We start from the raw sequence: 26,602 nt of genomic DNA, 5'->3' as shown, positions 1-26,602 counted from the left end.
GATAAATTACAGTGAGACTAATGTATTTGCAAAATATGTCCTGTCTCATTAAACATGGCCTGATTATTTACATAAATCCAGAATAAGTGGTCATTGACTACATAGACCTTTTTTTCTCATTTATTTATTTTTAGTTTGCTTGGTGGGTACTACTCATAAGGGATCTCAGATCAGACATTAAAATCCTCTCAAGGACAGAAAGCCAAGCCAGATTTCACTTGTAGTACCTATAGATTTGTGTGACTTCTCTTCTTGAGTTCTCCAAGATGTTCTAACTTTCCTAGGCCTACCGGAAAGTAACATTCCTTACTCACTTGTAATGCTGGAACCCTGTAAGCCAAGTACCTTGGCTTTTCAAGGGACGTTGTAAGCATTAGCTTCATAAAGTCAACCTTAGTTTCTTAAAACTCTGTGGTCATGTCTGATTTTATGCATCATTTTCAAGTACGATATTCTAGTCAAAACCTTGGTAATGTAATCAGTGTTTCCAGTTATGTCCGGAAAAACAGATTCTGCTTGAACTTATGCAAATAACTATATTGCCATGAAAAATAAGGGCACTCAATAAGACTTTCTGAATTCTGGAAAGATCAGATAGGGAGAAAAAGCAATCGTTTCACCTTTTTTCTCAAAGGCATACTTTAATAAATGGCTACAAATTATAGAAATGTAAGAGAAAAGAAAGGGATTATTTAAATCTAGAAAATTAAACATTTAAAAACAACAAAATTTCCAGCAGAAAAGTCATAGAAATTATAATCATCCTCATCAGTTCTTTCAGTTTCGTATGATTAATTTTTGTTCTGCTTGATCTTGGGCTAGCAATTTTATCAATCCATCAGTTTTTTTCATTAGTTGTGGAAATTTTTTCTCACTTCAGTGGCATGGTCTCAAAGTTATCAGAGATTTGTCTTTCATAGTACTGTATATGTCAGAGTTTTTTTATAAATCTCTTTGAAGATGAAGCATTTGGCTTAGAATTGATTACAAATGCTTTCAGAGAAAAATCAAAGTAAAAAACTATCTGTAGTGACCACAGATTTAAAATTGTTCAGTTTAAGAATCTGATGAGAGTTTATTGATAAGGAAATTTGGTTATTTCTGTGGCGTGTAGTGTTTAAAATAATAACTGGAATTATGACTGATAGTATTATACCAGCATGTATCAAGTTTATAGGAATTTCATATAACTTCTGGAACACTTATTAATAACATGTACTCATACAAACATCATATAAAGAAGATTTAGCTTTATTCTTATTTGACAGTGCTTCCCATATAATTTATTATAACAAGTAAAATGAATTATTTTTAATATCTCATTTTACAGAGTGAAAGAGCAAATCCTCTGAGATTTTCTAGGGGCCACCTGAGAAATCTCAAAGTTAGTTTGAGGCAAAAAAGAACTTCATTTAGAATTTAATTTTTGGAAAGTTTATCAAAAATGTCAAAAACCTTAAATATTTGATTAGGTAAGTTGTCAGATTACTATGAAACAATATTTGGGTTATCTTAAATAATCAAGAACATGATAAAGGTTGACATAAAGCACAGGAAATTATTTTGCTAAGACACAAAATCTTTGTTTTATAGGAAGATTATTTAAAGGGTAAAAAAAAAGCCCTTTAATTTCTTATTAAGAACAGACCAAAAAAAATCCAAAAATACTCGGTTAATTAGAGAAAAAAACAAGTGGTAGTTTTGCACCAGTGCACTTTAGATATTGTCTTTAAAATTATTTTCTTTCTTTAAACATAAATGAATCAATTTAAATTTTAGCCAGCTTGATCACACATAAATTCCTTTTTCAAGATTTCTTTTCCACAGACCTTCTACAACTTTTTTATATCCACTCAATTTTTGTCCTATATTTTTCCTCTTTATTATTCTTGAACAACCAGTCATTCTACTTTAAAGCAAAATTACTCTCCTTTAACCTTAGCCAAATCAAATCTTTCATACCTCATATATTTTCTCATAAAAAAAAAAAAAAAAACATATCCTAGGCCAATCATGATGACTCATGCCTGTAATCTCAGCACTTTGGGAGGCCGAGATGGGCAGATCACTTGAGGCTAGGCGTTCGAGACCAGCTTGACTAACAATGCGAAACCCTGTCTCTACAAAAAATTACAAAAATTAACCAGGTATAGTAGTGTGCATCTGTAATCTCAGCTACTGGGGAGGCTAAGGCATGAGAATCACTTGAACCTGGGGGGCTGGGGTTCTAGTGAGCAGAGACCGCACCACTGTACCCCAGCCTGAGCCATAGAGTGAGACTGTCTCAAAACAAAACAAAAAACCAGAACAGAAAAAAACACATCCTAGTTTCCTTGCCTGCTTTTTATATACAGTTACTTTCCTTCACCCTTATTATTTCTGGTAGTTTTGATTACATATATTGAGAGAAAATGAGGAAGTAGACAATTGTGAATTGTCTTTCCCATACTAGGAGTCTATAGCAAATTAGCAAATGTTATTAATATACCATTGCAAGTTTCTCATAGTCATACACTTCTTCATAGTACAATTCCTCATGTTTACCTCATGTTTACCAACAGAGCCAAATATATTTATCTTATCTATGCAATACGAAAACAAGGTGCCCAAAGTTTATGAACTTTAATTTATATTCAATAACGAATGTTCCAGTAGTTTATGTTAGGAATGATCTAGATTTATAATAAACATCTATTACTAAACTTAGCATAACTCTAAAGTTGAAAGTTACCAAAGAGGTTTTGGAAACTATTTTAAGGTAGACGTATTATAACTTTACACAAAGCTACCCATCATCTCAAGCTATTTTCCTGTTATCTATTTTTAACCTTATTTGCCTAGTAAACCCAAACAGAATAAAAATGTATGTTTATGTTATAGTAATACTGACAATTTAGAAGATGTAATGTTTTCATTAAACCAATAATATTAAGTTAATCTTATTTATCAATGTTTTACCAAAGTCATATGAACTGGAAAAACATTTGGGTGAGTTTTCATATTTCTGGAAGTTTGAGGAATATTTAATTTAATTTATATATGCACTTACTTATTTCTTAGCCAATTTGAATAGAACTTTCTTAAGGGATTCTATTAATTAATGTCATAATGTTATCTATATATAGAAGAAAAATATTACATATATATAACATGTATACATACACACATATAAACATACATAAACATATAGACAGATGTAAACAAAAATCGTATCACTTTCATTCAAAAATTTTAGCCAGGGATATGTACAACACAGTAATACAAAACTTACTGGTTTGTATAAAATAGTTGGCTCTCATCTTTTCTCCACTTTAGATTTTTATCTGAATTGTGTTTCTTACCAAAAAAAAGGGACAAATTGAGGTTATGTACTCAATAAGGGTGAAAGCTTTTACCACTATTCATCAAGATTTTTGATATTTTCATTTGCCCTGATATGTAATCTTGTGGCGGCTATGGACTACCTTTTAGGCTGAGGGTACATCTAGCAGCTGTCTGGGTGTCTCCAAAGCCCATCTGAGTGGATGAAAGATCCAATCTATTTCCAATTAGATGGTTTACTTTTTCAGTCTCAGGTGGTTGTTTTTGAGAGACCCTGAATTCCTTGAGAGCTTCCAGTGGAGCTTGGGGACCAAAAGCCCCAGTGAATGTAGGGAGCTAAGGAACCTAAGTGTGAAGGGAAAGGTCTGGCAGGAATTGGCAGAGGAGTGGAGGCAGAGATGGGTTTGAAGGGGACATACAGAAGGTGGTAAGAGGAAGGGTGAGGAGAGAAGTTAATGGGAAGGGAAAGGACATAGAAGAATGACTCCCAAGAGATCTGAAGTTCCCCAAAGAGGCCACTGACGTTCCCAGTTGTCCCCTGCAAAATCATGTTAACAAGAAGGAGATGGACAAAGTTGCCAAAACATATAGTAAAGATTTGAGACGAAAGGCTTCAGTGGACTGAGAAGTTCCCATGAGGAAACCAGTATCAAATATAAAGAACAAAGAAACCTCACAGCCAGTCAGGAAGAAAGACTTCTAGCCCAGGGAGTCAGGGACTAATTCCCACTCAGATCAAGAAGCCAGGAAGACTTTCCAGCCCAGGAGGTTTCTTTCAAAAGAAGCTCGCTACCAGAAAGAACTTCTGACACACGTATCTCATCAGACAGTTGTAAAGATTTTCAGTGGTCACTATGCCAAATTCCTTAGGGTGATACACGAGACCTTTCTAATGTCTCCCTCAGGTTCATACTTATTGTCTGTTCTGGATGAGCAATAGCTGTGAGGTCATGTTCAAATTGCTGTTGGAGAGAATGGTAGGCGTCATTGCCCTTTAAAACGAGGAAGATCTCTTTCTTTTTCCAATTGAGTAGCCCTGTCTCTGAGTGCCATTCCATTCCTTCAGAACCTCTCTCAGTATTTTCTTGCAAACAGCTCCAATGAGGTCCAGGCAACTGCCAGCTCCAGTTCTGAGAAAGTATTATTTTGGGGGTGTGTATGATATTATTGGTATTTTTAACAATGCATTGACACAGCAATACGCATTTGAAAAGACTTATCCTAAATACCTGCTTATGTAACAAATTACAGGGCTATTGCTTCAAATAGCCCTGATCTTTCAGTCAAAGCAGACACCCACTTACCAAGTTAATTATTCTTCCACAAAGTACTTTCATGTAAGTGAAGAATGTTAGATTGTTTTCTTTACATAATCTCTCTAAAGAAGAGAGTCTTTGCCCTTATTCATATGGTGTGACATAGTCACTTTGAATTCTCTGACTACTTGCAAATTTATAGGAAATTAATCTGTGTTGCAGTAAGGGAGAGTGACAGGCAATATTTTTAAGAACAATGGACCAAATTTTTATATTTTTGTGCCTGTAGCTTTGTTTATAACAGGTGCTGTCAAAAATCAGTTTTTTCTCAAGTGTGTTAAATTGGGAGCAAAGTCTATATGTACCTTTTATTGTATTTGCATATCCCACTGTGTATTTTTTTCTTGTCCCTTTAACATTATCATGTCATTTTAATTAAGATAGCTTCTATCCATGAAAGATGAAATACATTGATTTTATCTTAATACTGCACTAGACACAGTGTTCTTCCCGTTCTTGAGCAAACATCAGTGACGCCTGTGACATGTTACAGTGTATTATAAAGAATGTTTAATATCTATAGCAAGAATGAAATATTGCATTGAAACATAGATATTAAAGTTAAAGTTTTCTGCAAATTGTTTTGATGAAATTATATTTCTCTGGCAATCCAGTAGAGTGTTCAAAGAATGGGGCAGCAAAAACAAAATGAAACCATGTGAGTGTAGGATCACATCTGACTTTTGCATACTACCATTGTATATATGAAATGTACAGATGGGTGATAAAATAGAGAAGCTTTGAGAAGCTCCTTCATGCCTGCACCAGATGCTTTTAATTATAGAAGGATCCTTCAATGGAGAAACTTCTGTACTGTGGAATTAGGAGGTTTGGTTCTTACTTTCATCTCGCAATCTTGCCCTCAACGAATGCCACAAAGCTGCAGGCACTCTTTCCACTATGGAGCGTGTCCCATCCAGAAGCCCCATCTGTTTTGTGCCCGAAACAAAAGCAGACGGCAGTGCTCACACACGAAGCCTGACTCTAAGTCCCAAGGGATCGTAGAATGCCTACAGTGAAGGAGGGTAAATTCTGTGAGCTCAGTTGTCCCAGCAAATTTGCCTTCACAAGGAATTGTTTTCCAGAGTAAAGAAAGCCTATGTCTAGGTGGTCATTTGAAGTATATTAGAAGGAAAATTGAACCGACTCTTTTAGGTTTCTCCTAAAAATACCAGACGCAGTCTGCCTTTCAAACCTGTGTTGACCTAGGAGCAAGTTCTAGATTGTATAGAAAGTGGACCTCCTGGATTGGAACAGACACAGTTGGAATCTTTTGTTCATTTTAGCTAAATACACTTTACTTAGAGAGTCCTGGACACTTTCTATATTTGTAATGTAAGCTGAGGGTTGATAGAATGTTGTACGTGTCAAGAGCCATGATTTGTTTTTATTTATTTTATTTAAGTTCAGTGAATCATTCAACCATAATTTTGTAATTAGATAATAACTGTTGATGGAGCCCTACAAAATAACAGATGGGATGCTATCTCTCATCAAATATCATCAAACGTAATTCTTATAATAAAGCTTATGAGTTAGACAGTCCCATTTTATAGCTGAAGAAAGAGGCTAAGAGAATCTAAGTAATTTTCCAAGGTCACAGCAGTAGTAAGTGCCCAAGTCAGCATGCAAACTCAAGTTCTCTGAACGTTAAAACCAAACCACTATTGCAAGCCATGTTGCCTGTGATGCCAAGGTGGTTTTGCCATCATTGCTATGGTAACCAGGTTATATGACCCTAGCATGAACTGTGGGTCTTTCCTCTGAAGACCTCTGAAGAGATCTCAGTCTATTTCTTAGCACATTGTAAGAACAGTTTTGGGAGCATTCTCTATGGTAAAGTTTTGACCTTTTTTAAAAAGGGTAGTTATTCATGAAGAAAAAATATTGATTGCTAAATTATGAGAAACTGAGCAGCTGAGACTAGGCCCTATTTGGGAACATTCAGAAGAAAATTAAAACCAACCTAAAAGAAGAGTGCAATTTCCATTGGAAGTCTTGTCTCCAAACCCCATGAAATAGGAGGTAGGCGATATCAGAATGGATACAGCTAGGAGGGATATTTATATGTGATCGCAAGAAGCAGCATTCATGTTTATGTAATGGTGGCAGTTAAACTCCGCAGGGCTGGAATGCAAGTTGTCTTGATTAAAATTGGCCTAATTTTGAATACCAGATTCACAAGTGATGACTGCTTTCATTATAAGGAGACTATCTATCTTAATATTTGTCTCTATTGCATAAAAATTTAAGTAAATCAATTGTCAAAGTCTTTTGGGGTTATCAGTCATATTTTCTTTGCTCATCGTAACTTACTAGCACCAGACTTATTAAGGTTATCATATTTTCAAAACAAAAATGGTAGTATATGATCAAATGAAAGATTTTAACTTGTGAACATTATTAATTTAAAAATCTCACAAAAGTATAAAACTAAAAACACATGTAAAGAAGTCATCCATGATTGATTTCATTCAAAAAATGAAATGGCATGAAATTTTACCTTCCTTATTAAAGCTGCTCCAAGCATAGTCAACATAGTTTAATGTGCTGCTGACTTATTTCCTTGCTTACAACATATTTAGCTTGATTGGGTCACTTCTCTCCTACAACAGGCAAGTATTTGTAAGTGGAATGCAAGCTAACTTTAATATTAGCCTTAAGACAACCAGAAAGGCAATGCTTTGTTTTCCTTTCAAGAAATTAAAAACAAAGAATTATTTTCTTTTCTTTTTTTTTTTTTTTTTTTGAGATGGAGTCTTGCTCTGTCGCCCAGGCTGGAGTGCAGTGGCCGAAGAATTATTTTCTAAGTATATAATGATTTTTGATTAATTTTTTGTGATAAGTTAAATTATCAGGTGAAACACATACACTTTGCTTTTGAGTTAATTTTTCATTCAGGTACCTTACAAATTTAAAAACAAAATTTAATTTACCTTCCAAAGGCATTGAGGTGCTCCCTTCCTAGGTATCCAAGAGTATGGAATTTAATACAAAGACTAGGCTATGCACTTGACTAAAATAATCACATCAGCCCAGAAAATGTTAACACGCTAGCAAAAGTGAGCTGTTGCACCCTCATCTCCTATTCTGAGAAAATTAATATTTAACTTCCACATGGAGTGGAAGATAGGAGAGTACTTACTTTCTTGGCTTTATTAAAAGACTTTCAATTATTTTAATATCTTTGAAGCTGAATATCTTGGTTGTAGTAAGGAACAATTGTATGGACCTCATTAGAATGTATATCACACACTGTATTTTCAAAGCATGTCTGTCCTTTTGGGGATTAAAAATAAAAGGTAATTTAGCAAAGATAAAATGGACTTAAGCAAGTGTTATATTCTTTATCTAGTACTTTACTGACATTATTCAATAATTATCCCTCACTGTGGCTTTGAGGTAGTTATCTTTCAAATAAAGGAAGCAGAGAGATGGGTGAGGAAAGAGGAGGAAAACAGAGAGAAAGGGTTAGAGAGAGAAAGAGAGGGAGGGAGAGGGGAAAGAAGAGGAGAGAGAGAAAGGAGAACAAGAAAGAGGGAGGGAGGATTTTTCACATAGGAAAACAATGAGATATTAAAATCTAAATCATATTCAGTAAAGATACAAGGGTGTCACTTTCGTTTTATCAAAAGATTAAGACACAACTAACTTCACTCCCAAATATAAAAAAAAGCTACATTATTGATCTCACATTCTTTCTTATGTTCATTCTTGTACATTTCCTTGAGATGTGTGCCCCATATTTGTTTCTTTTGGCTTCAGAAAGGTGACACCTTCATTCCCTATCTTCAGTGAATTTAGAAGTCTAGTTGGAGAGATAAAAAAGATACACAGAGAACAATAGTAAAAGACAATATGCATTAGTTATCAGAAGATGTTTCTTTGAGAATAAAAATTTGATACAACCTTAGACAGCAAAGCAAAATAGAAATTAGAAAAATGGGCTTCATATATGACAATACTGTTTCCAAACGACATAAATCAATGGCGTATTTCCTAGAAGTTGTATTCAACTTCATATTCTAGACTTCTGCAATTACAACTATCTGTATAATCCAAGAAAAAAAAATAAACTAGCTTTCACTTAGCATGATACTTTATGCATAGCAAATACTCAAAAAATAATTATTGTTTGGTTGGTCAAATGATTTGGCCTTTGATTTGAAATTAAAGAAAAGAAATGTATGAGATGGAAAGGTACAAAGGAAAAGATTAAAAAGAACCTCCTGTGGGCCAGTGCAGAAGTCAATTTCAATACAAGGAGAGTGATATTGAGCCAACAAGGTCCCCATGATCTTTTCTTTGAAAAGAAAGCACCATTTAGCCAAGTGCAAGGCCAGATCAGCTCAGGAGTTAAGTGTGTGTTAGCACTTTTCCCTACCATTAGCAGCCAGGAATCTGTTGGTATTCACTTTTAGCTTCAAGCAAAGTACTATCTTTTACTTGTCTCAATGGGCAAAACCACAGTCTTTCATGAAGCAGAAAAACTTGTTTCTACTGTAGTATGGATAGTATACTATCTATACTAAAGAAAATATAGATTTTATACTATTTTTAAAAATAAAATTTTTTTTAAAAGACAGTACAAAATAACCTAACCAAGAAATCAGAAATGACCTATAATCCTATATCAAAAACAACTCAAGTTCAGTTAGACAGATTGCTTAGAACTCGAGCCTGGGCATAAGGAAATCCTGATTCTTGATCCTTCTTCCTCTCCCATTGCCTAAGTGAAATTTGACTGGACATAATATCTAAGTCATGCCTGCCATTCCAATTTACCCTTTGTTCAGTTTTCTCAACACACTTTTTATTATTTTTTTGGTGAGTCAATCAAATTTTATAAAGATAGTATAAAATAACCTAACAAAGAAATCAGAACTGGCCCATAATCCTATACCAGAAACAAGCCAATGTATTTCCTTTGAATATTTATATATACACACTTATTGTTACATAGGGGAGATCATGCTGTAGTGTGTATAGTTTTGGAGCCCCAGCACGTATCTTCACTCTTCAGTAATGCCCTCTGTATTGTAAGTCTCCATGCTGCTTTATTCTCTTGGAATTTTATTTACGTGCTTTGTCTCTAAACAAAAATATAACCTCTTCAAAGAAAAAACTTTATCTTCCCTTTATTTGTCTTTATCTTGGTTTTGACATGCAGGATAGCAATGCACTTTCCCAGATATTCAGTACATGTATTATTAGTTAGGTGCAAAAGTAATTGTGGTTTTTGCCAACAAAAGTAGCAAAAACCACAATTACTTTTGCAGCAACCTAATATTTGTTTTAATTGATTGAATTTATGAGAATCATTAGAATGAGTAGATCACTTTTAACAACTTTGATAATTTTAGAAAGAAAATTTTTTCCAAGAATCTCTCAGCACTCCAGAAGTGGTGGTTCTTTGGAAAAAGCCCAGGTGTGGGAAAAATTTATTTTCAGAATAGTGTGCATTCCGTAAGATCTAAAAATCCTCTTTTCTAATCCTCCCATAATCAGTTAGGTAATTCTTGCCTTAGACAAAGCTGTAAGGAAGGAAAAAAAAAAAATTATACCATGCCATATCTCTAGTGCTCATATCCATCCTCAAGGCACACCTGGAGTTCATTTCTCACATTGCAGTGAAAGAGAGCTTTGGAATAAGCAAATTTCACAATCTTCACTACCAGTGTCCATCTCTGAGAAATCACTCTTCTCTTACCCCCCTTCATTATATATTCCAGTAATTCTCTAAGTCTCAGGAATACAACATGCTTACTTACACAAAGGTCAGATCTAGACCTTCGTGTATGCTGTTTCTTCTGCTTAGAAGACCCTTTCTTTCCATGTCCGCCAACCAAATCTTCCAGCTTTACTCAGATGATTGATACTTACGCTTCAGGACTCAGCTAAGATAACACCTTCTTTAGAAAGCCCCCTTAGTACCCACTAAGTTAGGTGATTCCTCCTCGGTGCTCTCTTTTCATCTTATGTTAATCACTGACACAGTACTTATATTTTTTTAAAATGCCTGCCCGCTTACTTCTTTCCCTGACCCCACACCATAGGCCCTTTGAAGACAGGCCCTGTAGCTGTCCACCACTCTGTCCTCAAAGCGGTCTGGCACAGAGCATGTGCTCACTGAATCTTTCTTCAATGAATAAGCAATTGCCTCTTTCCTTGCCTCTTTCCACCTGTGCTGTGTCACATCCTTGGGTACCCCCACATATTCACACACTGGTGCCCTATGAAGGTACCTACAATGCCAAAGGTTCTTATCTTCCCTAACTTTCTTGTTTCCATGAGGATGTTTTGAGCTCTACTCTGAGTTTTGCCTCCGTAGTTTGTCAGTCTGATCTACTTTTCCAGTCAAAGGTGCTCATGTTCCAGATGTCATAGTCCTATAGCCTCTGGTTGTAAACTAGAGCCTCTTTAGAAGAGAATTTCTTAGTCCAGAAGAAAGGCAATAATGGCAGGACTTTTAATCTTTTACTGAAGGGGGACACTATACATAGGGATTTGCTGCTTTCCTCAAATGCTCCTGCGTTAGTGGTGGCCAACTTCTCTTATGTAGGTCAACATCAGAGCTAAGTGTTGTTTGATATTGGAATGCTTGCTTTTAAGAATCGCTGTGATCTCTTTGTGAAAGCCTCATTCATGTAATAATAGTAATATTGCTTTTTATGGAAACTTTTGGGATAGAATCACTAATATAAGTTACAGAGAAACAAAGGTTATTTTTACATGGCTCACATTTAATGCAGATGTTAACTACTTCTGCACATTGTTAATAGCTTTGTGCAAAGACTTTACATAAGAGAGAAATTAAAACCTATTTGAACTAGTATTTGATAAGCAAACAGCAGAGAGAATACTAGTAGACATCTGGAGATAAAATGAATTTTACTATCTAAGAAATAAATTAATTCATCCGGGCTACAGAGGTGATTTACATCTAGGTAAATTAGAGCAAATTCCTTATCCTTCTCCATTTGAGAAGAATTATCTCCAGAGATTACTCAAAGAAAGGGAAAACACATGACTTGGTCTAGCTTTACAAGAAGATAAAATGCTTCTTGTTTCTATGGAAATGAACACTGGTCAGTGTGTGTGTTTTCCCTTCCTTTTTATTTTTATTTTTTTCTCTTGGTACAGATTTCTGCAGCATACTATGTAGTGTCTTACGACTTTACCACCAATGAATCATTAACTATAGGGCAGATAAGACCTTTAGAGATAATGTAAGCCACACTTTTTATTTTGGAGATGAGGGCGCTGGCATTCAGAAAAGCCGAACAGCATGTCCTCTGTCACCCGGCTGTATAGTAGCAGAACTGGAACTTGAAACCAGGTGTCTTGGTCCTGTGCCCTGTGTTCTTCCCACCATATTACAAACAGTTACTGGAAAATGTGGAATAATCTTAGATGCATAAGTGAAGAAACAGTATTATTCAAGCATTTTATTTATAACATATATTAATTGAAATAATAGCCAACTGTTTCTGAGCACTATTCTAAATACTTATTATATATCCACATATTCAATTTCTAATGCCTATATAATTCTTATTTTAACCAATAATAAAACTGACACAGAGTGAGCTTATGACCCTTGCACATCTTGTCAGTGTTGAGTTTGGGACTCTAAGCAAGGCAGTGGACTCTTGGATCTGTGTACATAACCATTATATTGTAGTATCTGCCATTTATATGTATAACATATATATAAATTATCCAAATACATGGACAGTTGTGTTAAGAACGTGGAGTCAGACACACAAATCAGGTGATTGGCTGTACTACTTAGTAGCAGTATAATATTTCTTTCATTGTATCCTCTCTCTTGGTCTCAATGTCCTTATTGGTGACTTGAGGCTACTGCGGTGTAACACTTCTTCATAGAGTGATTGGAAGAGTTGCCTAAGATAATGCGAATAGAATTCTTATGTCTTAGAACTGATTCTGCCACATGTGTTAAAAATTTCCAACCAAGTCCCAGTTAATTGATATGCTAGAGTTCTCTTTTAAATTTATTTTATATTCTGGATGGTTAGAATTTTTATTTTATTTCAGCAACACAGAAATCTTGTTTTTTTTAATCTTCTTCTTTGAAAAACATGTGAACTACACCATGGCCTTTTCTTAGCTTACTAATGTGACAAAATAAATGGAATTTACTACTTATTTAGAGCATTTTAATGCTTTAAAGTCTTCAATTTGAGAATGACTTTTGATTCTTCTTTTAAAAATTAAATATCTTGTACAAACTAGGTATTTCTCAATTTTTCTCATTTCTACTAAATATGAAGTTCTGGTGTGGAAAATAAAGATAACCAACATTTTCATTTAATCCTAGTTTGTGTATATACTTGACCCTGGTAATAAAACAAAGATATATAAGTTAGAAAATAAATATGAGGAAAAATCTGATTAAAAAAGAAACAATATCATTCCTTTGGAAATGTCACCATCTACTAAACACAGGAAGACTTTCTTTTCAGTGATAAGAGACAACTAACCATCTAAAACTTTCCAATAACTTTGCAGTGTCTGCCTCATGGAAAAATCAATGAAATCTGAATTGCAATTGTCTTGGACAAGAGCTGTGCTGTCAAATTATCTTGCAGTCACAGAAAGTGTCTGAATGCCAACCTAGTATATAGAAAGAACAAATATTGTACTTTCTCCCCTGTAATTTCAAACCATCATCAAGTAATTTTTTTCTCTGCACTATTGTCTGTGACATTAATGTCTCCATCCTCTCTTATCACTTTAATAATTTTTTAATCTTCTCTCTGAGAGTTTAGTTTTCTACTCTAGAGCCGTTGAAAGCTCTGCATTGAGTAGGAGTAATTTTTAACGCTACAGAATAGTAACCTGAAACTAAAAAAGAGCTTTCAAACCCAAGATTTTTTTTTCTCTTCAGCATTAGTGCTGCTGGAGACACAATGTGATGAGATGCTTTGTGACCATGAGATAGCATCATGACCTGTAATTCCAATGATTCACCTTGGAACAATTTACCTACTAGAAACTGCCTCAGCTGACGTTTTCTTGTGCTGCATCAAGAACCTGAAATACTGCAGGGACGTCCTAACTGAGCTCTTTGCTTTAGAGTCACATTTACTTCCTACATCATTTTCCACAGTCCGATGAGAGTGAGAACTTTTGAAAGTAAATCATGTCATTCGCTTCCTTAAGACCCATCAATGGATTTGTATTGAAGGATAATTAAGTCCAACTCCTTAATAAGGCTTTCATGGCCTTTACTGAAGAGGCTCTGCTGCCTTCTGTAGCCTCAAATCCTATTACTCCCTTCAGGTCCCTGAGCATCTTATGCTGGCTTTTGCCTGTGGGCCATGATACATGCAAATTCTTTTTGCTTGCACTCCTTAAGTCCCCCTGTCTGTTGACCAGCTTACTTCACATGCTTGGTGTACAGTGAAAATGAAAAAGAAACATATTTGGGGGAAATGCTGTACTAGAATAAGCAGATTGAAAAAGGGATGTTGTTGTTTCTTTTCTGTATCAGCCTCAAATTTCTACATACGTCTCTTTTCATTTGAGTTCCTACTATTCTCAGGCACTTTGATCTGTCTCTTACTTGTCCTGGTCTTAATAAAGTAGCCTCTAAAAAGTAACCTATAATTAGTTATATACATCTTAAAGTGAATTTACTCAGCTAATAAATATTATGGAATGTTTATTATATATTAGGCTTTTTCTAGGCACAAGGAAATTATCAGTGAACAAAACAGGAAAGGTGTCAGCTTTCAACAAGCACACGTTCTAGCAGAGGACACAGAAAGGAGCAATTAAATGACAAAATAAGATCATTTCAAATAGTAGGAAGAAGATAAAAAGGTCTATGCAATAGAATGATTGCAGGGAAAGGCTGGTTTAGGTCTTGTGGGTCAAACAGTTTCTTTGAAGCTAAGTCCTCTGTGACCAGGATGTAGTCCTGGCAGAAGAAAGCATTTCAGGCAGAGGGGACAGCTGATGCAATGGTCATAAGGTGGAAATTAACTTGGCAAGGATTAGGAGGAAAGGTAAAAAAATATATAATTGGAGCCGAGTTCATGAGAAGGGTGATAGGAGATAGGTCTGAGGACTCCTCTAGAAATGGGCTAAGCAGGGCCTTTCAAGCAAGGCAAGAGGCATTTGTTGTATTCCTAGTGCAAGCGGAAGCCAGGGGAGGGTTTTAGGTGTAGGGATGATGCTGTCTCATTTCGAATTGTACAAGTAGAGTCTGGCTTCCGTGTGGAGGGTAGATTGAAGAACAGCAGTGGACACAGGGATATGAGCTAGGAACCAAAGTTGTGTACTCTTAATGATGTCAGTTCAGTGAAGCACTCACATAGGAGAGCGTTGAAAATAGCATGTTAGCATCTTGTCATATTCTTACTTGTCTTTATTGGGACATAAAGGCGATTTATACACTTAAAGGAATTTCAGAATTTTTGTAGGAGGTTTTTGGGGAAAAGCAGAAGTTGAATCAGTATACGAGTAGGTGTCATTGCTAGGCAGTTGCTTTAGTGGAGAGGACGACATTGGAAAAGGGGGTCTACAAGTGAAATAAGTTTTAATCATAAAGAACATTTCATGGGGACCAGGAGCCAAACTGGCTTCCCTGAAATCGCTCCCCTAAGATTCTAGAAAGGACTGGACTTGGACTCAGAAGATCTGAGTTTCAACCTTGGAATCATCACTTTAGTAGGTTTACCTTCTCTGAGCTTCTAGGTTTGCTCATCTATTAAACAAAAGGGCTTCATCATGTAAAAAGTAAGATCTTTATCAATTATATAAATAATCCATTAATGACTCTATTAGTTATAATGATATCCTTTCTGACATCCAGGCATCTTCAGTGAAACTTTATACGTTGTATTTTCATAGAAAAATAGAGCTGAAAATTACTTAATTATTATGTAAACATATGTTTATATACTCATAGTTGCTCATTTTATAGATAAGAAAACCAAATAAACTAGCCATGAGCTAATGAATTAGCCATGAACTAAGGAAGTTTTCCCATTAATGTGAGCTGCACACTGCATCTCAGTTCACATGATTCCTGTTTAAGTGTTCTTTCCTTATTACTTGTAGTCATCTTATAACTTCAAGGAAGTTCTGTCCGCAGGATAATTACATTATTTCTTACATTCATTCTTTATCTTTCCTACACAGAAGCATCTATGAGTTGGTTAGTTTGGGAAGCGAATAAACTTTTCTATAATCCCTTACAAAATATTATAGTTTTCCCATACAAATAATGTACAAAAGTGTATTTCTCAGAACTAAATTAGTTGGATTTTTGGGCCAACTGCAGGTACAAAATGTGGACCTTTTAATGGAGCTTTCAATTCCAGAACAGCCAAAAACCTTATTTATTTTGTTCTGATGCATGGAGAAAAATATGAATAAGAAATTCATTCTATCTGTTATATAAATTTTAAAATAATAGAAAAAGAGGGATAGAAGTGTACCTTTTATAAACTGTTTTTTGTAAAAATGGGAATTAGACAACTTCAAAAGAGGGGTTAGCAGCTAGCCAAACTCAATGAAGATCTGTTGTTTAAAAACCGATGATACTAGCTTTCTTTAAAATTTTGTCTTTTGTCCAGATACATTATCAGCACCTCTTTTATTCACTGTAATCTCCAAATGAGCCCCCAGAGATGAATAAATCATTTTGTTGCTGCTAAAGATCTCTAAGAAATCTTTTTGATGATAGAAATAAGTAAAGACAGATAGCTGCAAATTCTTAAGTAAATAGATAATGCTTTCAAAAAACTGTCTCTTTCAAATAATCAGAAGTACAAGTCCACATCAAAGTGGGATTTCAAAGGTGTAGAAACAAGGGTGGAACTAAAAATTATACCAAGCTTAAAACAAAAATAAATGAGCCTAACTGGGGAGCAATTAGAGTCAACTTAAAGAGTAGAAATTTTCCACAATTTCTCAGTTCTGGGATAAGATCCCCGCCTTCTTTCTCAAAGCATGCCTACCTTTCTACTTGCAGCTCATGGTAATAGCCCATGACATTTAATCAAGAGAGAGCCTTGGGAACCACAGCCAAAATTTCCATTTGGTTCCAAAAGGAAAAAGATGGGAAAATTATAAAGATTACATGGAAATGGGAGACATTCTGAGAAAAAAAATCAAATTCTTATTGGATTGTTCCTTTAGAGTTGGTCACATTGAAATAAATAGAATGATTGTATTCATTTATTATGTAGGGAGAAAGTGGAGTGATTATAAAATTCGTTTCTTGTTCAGAAATTGAGGGAGTAATTAAGAGCCTACCAACAACAACAGCTAAAAAGCTCAGGACCAGACTGATGATACACAGCCGAATTCTACCAGAGTTACAAAGAGGAGCTGGTACCATTCCTTCTGAAACTATTCCAAACAATAGAAAAAGAGGGACTCCTCTCTAATTCATTTTATGAGGCCAGAATCATCCTGATACCAAAACCTGGCAGAGACACAGTAAAAAAGGGGAAATTTCAGGCCAATATCCTTGATGAACATCAATGTTAAAATCCTCAATAAAATACTGCCAAACCAAATCCAGCAGCACATCAAAAAGCTTATGTACCATGATCAAGTCAGCTTCATCCATGGGATGCAAGGCTAATTCAACATATGTAAATCAATAAATGTAATCCATCACATAAACAGAACCAATGACAAAAACCACATGATTATCTCAATAGATGCAGAAAAGGTCTTCAGTAAAATTAAACACTCCTTCATGCTAAAAACTCTCAAAAACTAGGTACTGATGGAACGTATCTCAAAAGAATAAGAGCTATTTATGACAAATCCACAGCCAACATCATACTGAATGGGCAAAAACTAGAAGCATTCCCTTTGAAAACTGGCACAAGATAAGGATGCCCTCTTTCACCACTCCTATTCAACATAGTATTAGAAGTTCTGGCCAGGGCAATCAGGCAAGAGAAAGCAATAAAGCGTATTCAAATAGGAAGAGAGGAAATCAAATTGTCTCTGTTTGCAGATGACATGATTGTATATTTAGAAAATCCCACTGTCTCAGTCCCAAATCTCCTTAAACTGATAAGCAACTTCAGCAAAGTCTCAGGATACAAAAATCAATGTGCAAAAATCACAAGCGTTTCTATACACCAATAATAGAGAGCCAAATCAGGAGTGAACTCCCATTCACAATGGCTACAAAAAAGAATAAAATACCTAGGAATCCAACTTACAAGGGATGTACAGGACCCCATCAAAAAGTGGGCAAAAAGTTCTCTTCAAGGAGAACTACAAATCACTGCTCAAGGAAATAAGAGAGGACACAAACAAATGGAAAAACATTCCATGCTCATGGATAGGAAGAATCAATATTGTGAAAATGGCCAAACTGCCCAAAGTAATTTATAGATTCAATGCTATTCACATCAAGCTACCACTCACTTTCCTCACAGAATTGGAAAAAACTGCTTTAAATTTCATATGGAGCCAAAAAAGAGCCCGTATAGCCAAGACAAACCTAAGCAAAAAGAACAAAGCTGGAGACATTACGCTACCTGACTTCAAACTATACTACAGGCTACAGTAACCAAAACACCATAGTACTGGTACCAAAACAGATATATAGACCAATAGAACAGAACAGAGGCCTCAGAAATAATGACACACATCTACAACCATCTGATCTCTGACAAACCTGACAAAAACAAGCAATGGAGAAAGAATTCCCTATTTAATAAATGGTGTTGGGAAAACTGGCTAGCCATATGCAGAAAACTGAAACTGGACCCCTTCCTTACACCTTATACAAAAATTAACTCAAGATGGATTAGACTTAAATGTAAGGCATAAAAACATAAAAAACCCTAGAAGAAAACCTAGGCAATACCATTCAGGACGTAGGCATGGGCAAAGACCTCATGACTCAAACACCAAAAGCAATGGCAACAAAAGCCAAAATTGACAAATGGGATCTAATTAAACTAAAGGGCTTCTGCACAGCAAAAGAAACTATCATCATAGTGAACAGGCAACCTACAGAATGGGAGAAAATTTTTGCAATCTATCTACCTGACAAAGGACTAATATCCAGAATCTATAAGTAACTTAATCAAATTTACAAGAAAAAAAACCATCAAAAAGTGGGCAAAGGATATGAGCAGGCACTTCTCAAAAGGAGACATTTAATGAGGCCAGCAAACATATGAAAAAAACCTCATCATCACTGGTCATTAGAGAAATGCAAATCAAAACCACAATGAGATACCATCTCACGCCAGTTAGAATGGCGATCATTAAAAAGTCAGGAAACAACAGGTGCTGGAGAGGATGTGGAGAAATAAGAATGCTTTTACACTGTTGGTGGGAGTGTAAATTAGTTCAACCATTGTGGAAGACAGTGTGGCGATTCTGCAAGGATCTAGAACCAGAAATCCCACTCGACCCAGCAATCCCATTACTGGGTATATACCCAAAGGATTATAAATCATTTTGCTGTAAAGACACATGCACACGTATGTTTATTGCAGGACTGTTCACAATAGCAAAGACTTGGAACCAACCCAAATGCCTATCCATAATGGACTGGATAAAGAAAATGTGGCACATATACACCCTGGAATACGATGCAGCCATAAAAATGGATAAGTTCATGTCCTTTGGATGAAGCTGGAAACCATTGTTCTCAGCAAACTAACACAGGAATGGAAAACCAAACACTCACCCATAAGTGGGAGTTGAACAACAAGAACACATGGACACAGGGAGGGGAACATCACAAACCAGGGCCTGTCAGTGGGTGGTGGGCTAGGAGATGGATAGCATTAGGAGACATACCTAATGTAGATGATGGGTTTACGGGTGCAGCAAACTACATGGCACGTGTATACCTCTGTAACAAACCTGCACGTTCTGCACATGTACCCCAGAACTTAAAGAATAATTAAAGGGAAAAAAAAAAAAGAAATTCCTCACTTGGAATTCCTGGTGATCCTACTAACAACATTTTTACTTTCTGTAAATATTGTAAACTTTTTGTGTTTGCAACACACTCTCAAGTATTAGGGTTGCTTTGTTGCATGTTAAAAATGCAAATACAAACAAGTGCCTTAAATATAAGTGCCTGAGCTAAACAACTCCACAAGAATTAAGACATGTGTCTGCTAGAGTACATAATACCTCTGAGTTCTGTGAAAAACCAGAGTTATCACACTATTGAGTTTGTTGTCTTCTGCCCTACCCACCCTAGGAAGAACTGTTTCTTCTCCTGATTTTACCCCTTTATATCCTTGTTAGATAAACGCCTTGGCAAGTTCAGTTGACACACAGTCTACTTGTAACATAAACGTACCTTAGTGCCTGCCTGTCACCTGGTACTTGAGCATACTTTCAATGCTATACTTCATCATGCAACCTGCTACCAGCTTCAGTATTCTGAGAACCATTGCCACTGAAATAAATGATAGTGTGGCAATAATAAACTTTCCAAATTAATGATAATTTGTTGACAGCTCTTCAAGATTTCATTCTTCATGTTGGGGAACACTGGATGATAATTACTGTTCTCAACCTGTTTTAGTAACTCTTTGGCCACATGCATGTGCCTTAAAGAGGAGTGATTGCTTCTCTTAGCAATTTCCTACTCTCATGATCTTGCCTTCTCTACCTCATCTCAAACTCTGGAAATGAATTGATTTTTGGCAACTTGATCTGAAATTCTTATCAGTCTCATTTAGGGGATTTGTCTACTGTCATCAATAAGAAAAGGTCAACCTATGTCTGAGGCAGGTGTTAGAGGGAGCATTGTAATGTGTGAATAGGTGTTCACATCATATTTAGGAAATATTTCAATGCCATTAAATTAGTTGTAAGAAACAATATTTTTGTACTGCTCTTCAGTATGCAATTATATTCCCAGAATATAGAGAACATATAAGAATATTCATGTTTGTGTGTATTTGTATGAGTGTTGGCATAGGTATATGAATGAACCCTGGAAAGATTAGTGTGTTTATAGAACAGATAATTATCTTAACTTTTGAAATATTATTAGTTCATGGCAAGCTTTACTTTTGGCTGAAACTGAATCATAAAGCTTGATCCTGTATTAAGGAGTTGTAATGGATTGTTACCAAAGGAAATGTTGGGAATTGGGATACAAGTGAGATCAAAATATTTATCTACATTTTTCTATGCATGTGGCGATTCTTCTGTAACTTTGTAATACTTTTGTGTATTTTCTGTCCTTGATCATCATGCATGGTATCCCATGTAGCTCCAAATGTTGAATATAAAATTCTAACTTGCCTCTCCACCCACATCAGTTTCACAATTACTAGCACCTATCTCTGCCTTCCTTGTACTCCTTTCACTTAGAGTAAGAATCTATTTCCTGGAAAGTAAATCTGTTTGGTAATTGAAGTCTCTTCTTTTTCTGTTTTCAAGGATGGGAGGAACAGTTTTATTGGACACCAACTGGGCGGGGTAGTGGAAGTGCCAAACAGCAAAGACCAGCGGGTCAAGTCAGCCAGAGCCATTCAAATCACCTACTACCTCCAGACCTATGGCTCTGCCACCCAAGACCTCATAGGGGAGAAGTGGGAGAATGAGTTCTGTAAGCTTATGAGGAAGCTCCAGGAGGAGCATCAAGACCTCCAACTCTACTCTTTAGCATCCTTTAGCCTCTGGAGAGACTTTCATAAGACCAGCATCCTGGCCAGAAGTAAGGTCCTGGTAAGCCTCGTGCTGATCCTGACCACAGCCACCCTCTCTAGCTCCATGAAGGACTGCTTGCGCAGTAAGCCCTTCCTGGGCCTCCTGGGGGTGCTCACAGTATGCATCTCCATCATCACGGCAGCAGGGATCTTCTTCATCACCGATGGAAAGTACAACTCCACCCTGCTGGGAATCCCGTTCTTCGCCATGGGTAACTATCCATCCTTGTGGTAATCGGATTCTTACCGGTTTGGGGCAAGGTAGTATATTTCTTGAATTCTCAGGTGGAAATCTGTTTTAATTTTGCATTGGTGTGTCTATGTCGTTATGTAAAATTTTACTTGGGGTTGTGTCTGTTTCACCTTATTGGGCCTTTTGTGAAATTATGGGATGACCGAACCATCTTCTCATTTAATTTAATGCTGTCAAATGTTTTTAAGTTATACAACATTGGAATTCTCTACTCAGATCCCTCAAAAATAACAGGTCAGGGATTACGAGAGACAGAGTTAAGGAGATCCAAAACCTACTTTGAGCAAAATGTTGTGGTCCATATTCATGGCCATTCTCAAGTTAATGGGAGTGAAAAGTGAATATCATGAGATGAAAATTTTGAGAACCAATGATGTGTCCTAATCTCAAAGAACTTAAATAAGCTTTGTTTATTAATTTATTTCAAAGTTTCTGCACAGAGTATACTCCATTCCCCTCCCTCTATATAATCTAAAACCTTCCTGCTGCCACTTAGATATATCCTCTAACTTTTTTCATCTTTGGTGAAAAGAATTAATGAATAGCCTTAGTCAAGATTATCTCATCTTGTAAGTTTTCCACCAGCTGTACAAAAATGGTCTAGAAAATAGTGTAGGTGGTGTGTGTGTGTGTGTGTGTGTGCCTATTCCTTCAAAGAGAAGATCAAATCGGAATAAAGGCAAGTACATGCTTAGCAACAAGACTGATGTGTCTTTTCAGAAAAGAGATGATGATGGTGATAGCTATTGGTACAGCAAGAGGGTTCTACACATCAGGTGTGATGTAATTCCCTATGTGTTGCGATTTAGAGAATAAGCTACAAAGAGTTTATTGGTGGTGAACTGACATGAGCAAGACAGTCTTCATATTAGACACCTTAGGGCTTGCTAGGGCTTTTGCTAAAATTGCTGGTGAACTAATTAGGTGATGGAAAGATTTATCAGGAAAATAGAAAATTACGTATTCCATACCAATAAAGAGAAGAGCTACCTCTCCTGATGCTGGATTGTAACATAGGTTCTGTGAAGCCTGAGAAGTGTTTTCATTCCTTAAACAAAATAATTGTTTCTCGCTCTCCAGGTTAAAATCAGTTCTGAATTATAGCTTTATTAGCAATTTTAAAAGATGCAGGCATGTGGTCAGAAAGTCTTCTAGGTGACGTAGGCGCTTTCTTTTTTGACCTTAGCAAACGATTTTGAGAATGAAAATACGAAGTGTGTTTATATGATAGATGCTGGGGTCTAACTGATTTATCCATAAACTCAATATCATTGTGGCCATGTTAAGATGTTAAGTTGTTAGTTCACCTTTTTTTTTTTTTTTTTTTTTTTTGAGATGGAGTCTTGCTCTGTCTCCCAGACTGAAGTGCAGTGGCACGATCTCAGCTCACTGCAACCTCTGACTCCCGGGTTCAAGCGATTCTCTTGCCTCAGCCTCCTGAGTAGCTGGGATTACAGGTGTCAGCCACCACTTCTGGCTAATTGTTTGTATTTTTAGTAGAAATGAGGTGTCACCATGTTGACCAGGCTGATCTCAAACTCCTGATCTCAGGTAATCCACCCACCCCAGCCTCCCAAAGTGCTGGGATTACAGGCGTAAGCCACCGCGCCCAGCCAGTTTATCTTCTTAAACCTCAGTTACTTCTCATATAAAATGGGGAGTATAATGATATCATTTTCAAAAACTAGGTTTGAAAAATGTAACAGTATTTAATTAAAGTTCATAGCCTGTAGTAAATGCTAAGTAAATATCGGCAAGTTTTACTCTTTAACCTGATGTTTTAAGTGCAGTGGATTCACTGATGACTACAAAACAGTCCTTGGCTTCAGGAAATTGAGGCTTCCTGGATTTTGCGTATCATCTCTAAATACATATTAATGTTGTTAAGAAATGGTATCTTTCTTTTTCCCAAAGAACATATTCTATAAAAAATTCTTGTCACCAATGACAAAGATGAGTCTAGATTTGAACCATTTACACTTGCTACATTTTTTTGAATTAAGTCTCATCGCTTGAAATAATAAGATTTATAAGAACCATACAGCATGATTTACAAATGAAACATATTTCATTGGAGGTTAACAAATTGGACACCTTACTGCTTTTGAGGGTTCCTTTCTAAAACTGCTTTCTAAAACTAATTAGGTCATGAAATGATTTACCAGAAAAATATACAATTACATATTCCATACAAATAAAGAGAAAAACTACCTCTACTGATGCTGGATTGTAACCTAGACTCTACAAAGCCTGACAGGTATTTCCATTCCTTAAACAAATAACTGGAATGCTAAAAGCCACCGTGAGGGAAAAGTCTAGACCCTTCAACACACACTTTGCACCTCTCCCAGTGACCTTTATATTCATACATGAACCCTGGACAGTGTAGGTGCAGACTTTAGGAAGACTGCTTAACAGTCCCTCTGAAGTGTTTCTGCAATGCAAGTCCTTAAAATCTTCTGAAGCGAACATTTCTGCTATTTCTGAAAACACACCAACAAAAGACCTAAGAACATATACTTCAAGATTTTTGCTCCATGAAGGGGGCATTTGTTTTGTTGTGTTTTGTTTTATTTTTAAAATGATTGTAGTAGAAAAGAGGCCAAGATTGAGAACTGGTGAAATAAAAGGAACACTCCGCTGGGTTTTCATCCCAGCTTTTCTACTAACTCTGTGAGTTATATTGGGCAGTTCTGTGAAGTCCCTTTGCCCTAAGTCCTTCATACATAAAATAAAGGATTTGGAATCTTCAGCCTTGCAATGTGAAGATTTCAAAATACAATTTGTTTCATCTTTGAAGTTAGTATTTAATCCTTTATAAAAAACCTTTAAAGTATGTGTTATCCTCAAATCTCTAATCTGTAGTCTCCTTTGTTGCATTCTAATGTTAGAGATAGACAGAAAGACAGAGAGAGAGAGAGAGAGGCTTTAGAATAGAAAAATCACAGCTTTGCATACAGAGCCTCAGATGCACAAAGCTGTGAGACATAAAAACACATCGCTATGAAGGTGGTGAGGTAGAATGTGATGTGGAGCATAAATATGTTATGTTTGCCACATATATATCTGCTGGTGGTACACACAATGATGGTTGAAACCAGTTTTTGATGAATTACAGTTTACATGGTATCAAAACTGCATAATCCCTAAGTTAGTTGGGTATAAGGGAAAGAAGCCCAACTCTTCTGGTAAACCTCTATTTCTATTCCTATCTCCCTATAATGACTTCTTTGAGGTAGTGAGTATTTATTTACTCCATTCTGTGTCAATATTCAAACTATTCATGCTTGTCAGTATCGTCCCTGAAGCTGGGTGTGTCGCCGATACTGTTTGTTCCTCATGCTGAACTGGCTCAGCTATATTCTCTTTGACTGCCTATCTCCCATCTGTACTGCATCTCCTTGTTCTTTTTGGCTGGTCATTCATTCACTTAATATTCTCAATGTCATTTCAGAGGCGTATATACTGTACCTAAATATCCCACATTATTTAAGCCAGTGACAACTTTTATACTTTGTCCTGGTGTTCTCATAATAAAATTACATGTGTCAAATTGTATGTCTCAGATTTGGGTTTAGAAGAAAAGATTATTAGAGGTGCATGCAGTCTTTCTGGCGAAGCATTCAGAAAAGAATTCCAGAATTCTAATAATTTTTTTTTTCTTTTGAGATGGAGTCTCTCTCTATCACCCAGGCTGGACTGCAGTGGCATGATCTTGGCTCACTGCAACCTCCACCTCCCAGGTTCAAGTGATTCTCCTGCCTCAGCCTCCCAAGTAGCTGGGACTATAGGTGTGTGCCACCACACCCAGCTAATTTTTTGTATTTTTACTAGAGATGGTGTTTCACCATGTTAGCCAGGTTGGTCTCAAACTCCTGACCTCAGGTGATCCATCTGCCTCGGCCTCTCAAACTGAACTGGGATTATAGGCATGAGCCACCGCGCCCAGCGATTTTATATATATATATATATATATATATATATATATATATATATTTATTTTTTTTTTTTTTTTTTTTTTTTTTTTTTTGACACAGTCTCGCTCTGTCGCCCAGGCTGGAGCGCAGTGGGGTGATCTCCGCTCACTGCAAGCTCCACCTCCCGGGTTCATGCCATTCTCCTGCCTCAGCCTCCAAAGTAGCTGAGACCACAGGCGCCCGCCCCCACGCCCGGCTAATTTTTTGTATTTTTAGTAGAGATGGGGTTTCACCGTGTTAGCCAGGATGGTCTCGGTCTCCTGACCTCATGATCCGCCCGCCTCGGTCTCCCAAAGTGCTGGGATTACAGGCGTGAGCCACCACGCACCCGGCCCATAATGTTTTTAAAAAAATACTTGAAAGGACCTCATTTAGCACTAGCCTAACATCCTTTCTCTCTCTAAGCACGTACCAATGAGAATGGCACTCATTTAATTTATAACTCATTATCTGCCTTTTTTTTTCACCTCATTTGCTTTATGTGGATGTGTTTCCTCTTTCTGGAATGAGAAATATGGGCTAATATCACACACAGACGCCAAGCTGGCTCATTCTGTACTTTGCTGATATTCTATGGATAATTGCCAGGGACGGTAGTAGCCTCGGATCACTTTTTTTTTTTTGTCCATTCTGAGTCTGTGTTATGTGTAGAAGTCTCAATTCAGTCAGCTCGACACCACAGGACACAGTGATGACTCGTTTTTTGCAAGTTAAAACAAGCCTTTCAGACACAGATTTTCACTCATTTTTCCAAACTGAGACTCATATTCAATTATTTATTAATTTTCAAATATTTATCGAACATCTACTATGTTCAAGGAATTTTGGTTTCTGGAGTCAAAGACATTGAACAGAATTGAATAAGTTGTCACCCTCACGAACCTTACATTTTAGGACTGAAGAAGGGATGAATAGAACAACTAAATAAAGAAATATAAACTATGTTGTATGGTTCTTAAGTGACATAAAGAAAACAAATAAAGCAAAATAAGGGGTAAAGAGCCTAAGTGGTCAGATAAAAGTCTTTCTAAAGAG

General features: G+C 36.3%; 1 protein-coding gene across 2 annotated transcripts in view; it reads left to right on the top strand.

The window, feature by feature from the left end:
* Positions 1-26,602, top strand: part of PTCHD4 (patched domain containing 4) — a 213,494-nt gene that overhangs the window by 38,954 nt on the left and 147,938 nt on the right. For both annotated transcript variants that reach the window (XM_050789015.1, XM_050789014.1), the window contains exon 2: positions 21,069-21,549. In XM_050789015.1, coding sequence (XP_050644972.1) covers positions 21,069-21,549 — 481 coding nt within the window. The remainder of the gene's footprint in view (positions 1-21,068; positions 21,550-26,602) is intronic.

The sequence above is a fragment of the Macaca thibetana genome, chromosome 4 (genome assembly GCF_024542745.1).
Source record: "Macaca thibetana thibetana isolate TM-01 chromosome 4, ASM2454274v1, whole genome shotgun sequence".
NCBI classification, from domain to species: Eukaryota; Metazoa; Chordata; class Mammalia; order Primates; family Cercopithecidae; genus Macaca; species Macaca thibetana.
The sequence above is the reverse complement of the archived record's forward strand: the minus strand, read 5'-3'. Positions and strand labels throughout refer to the sequence as shown.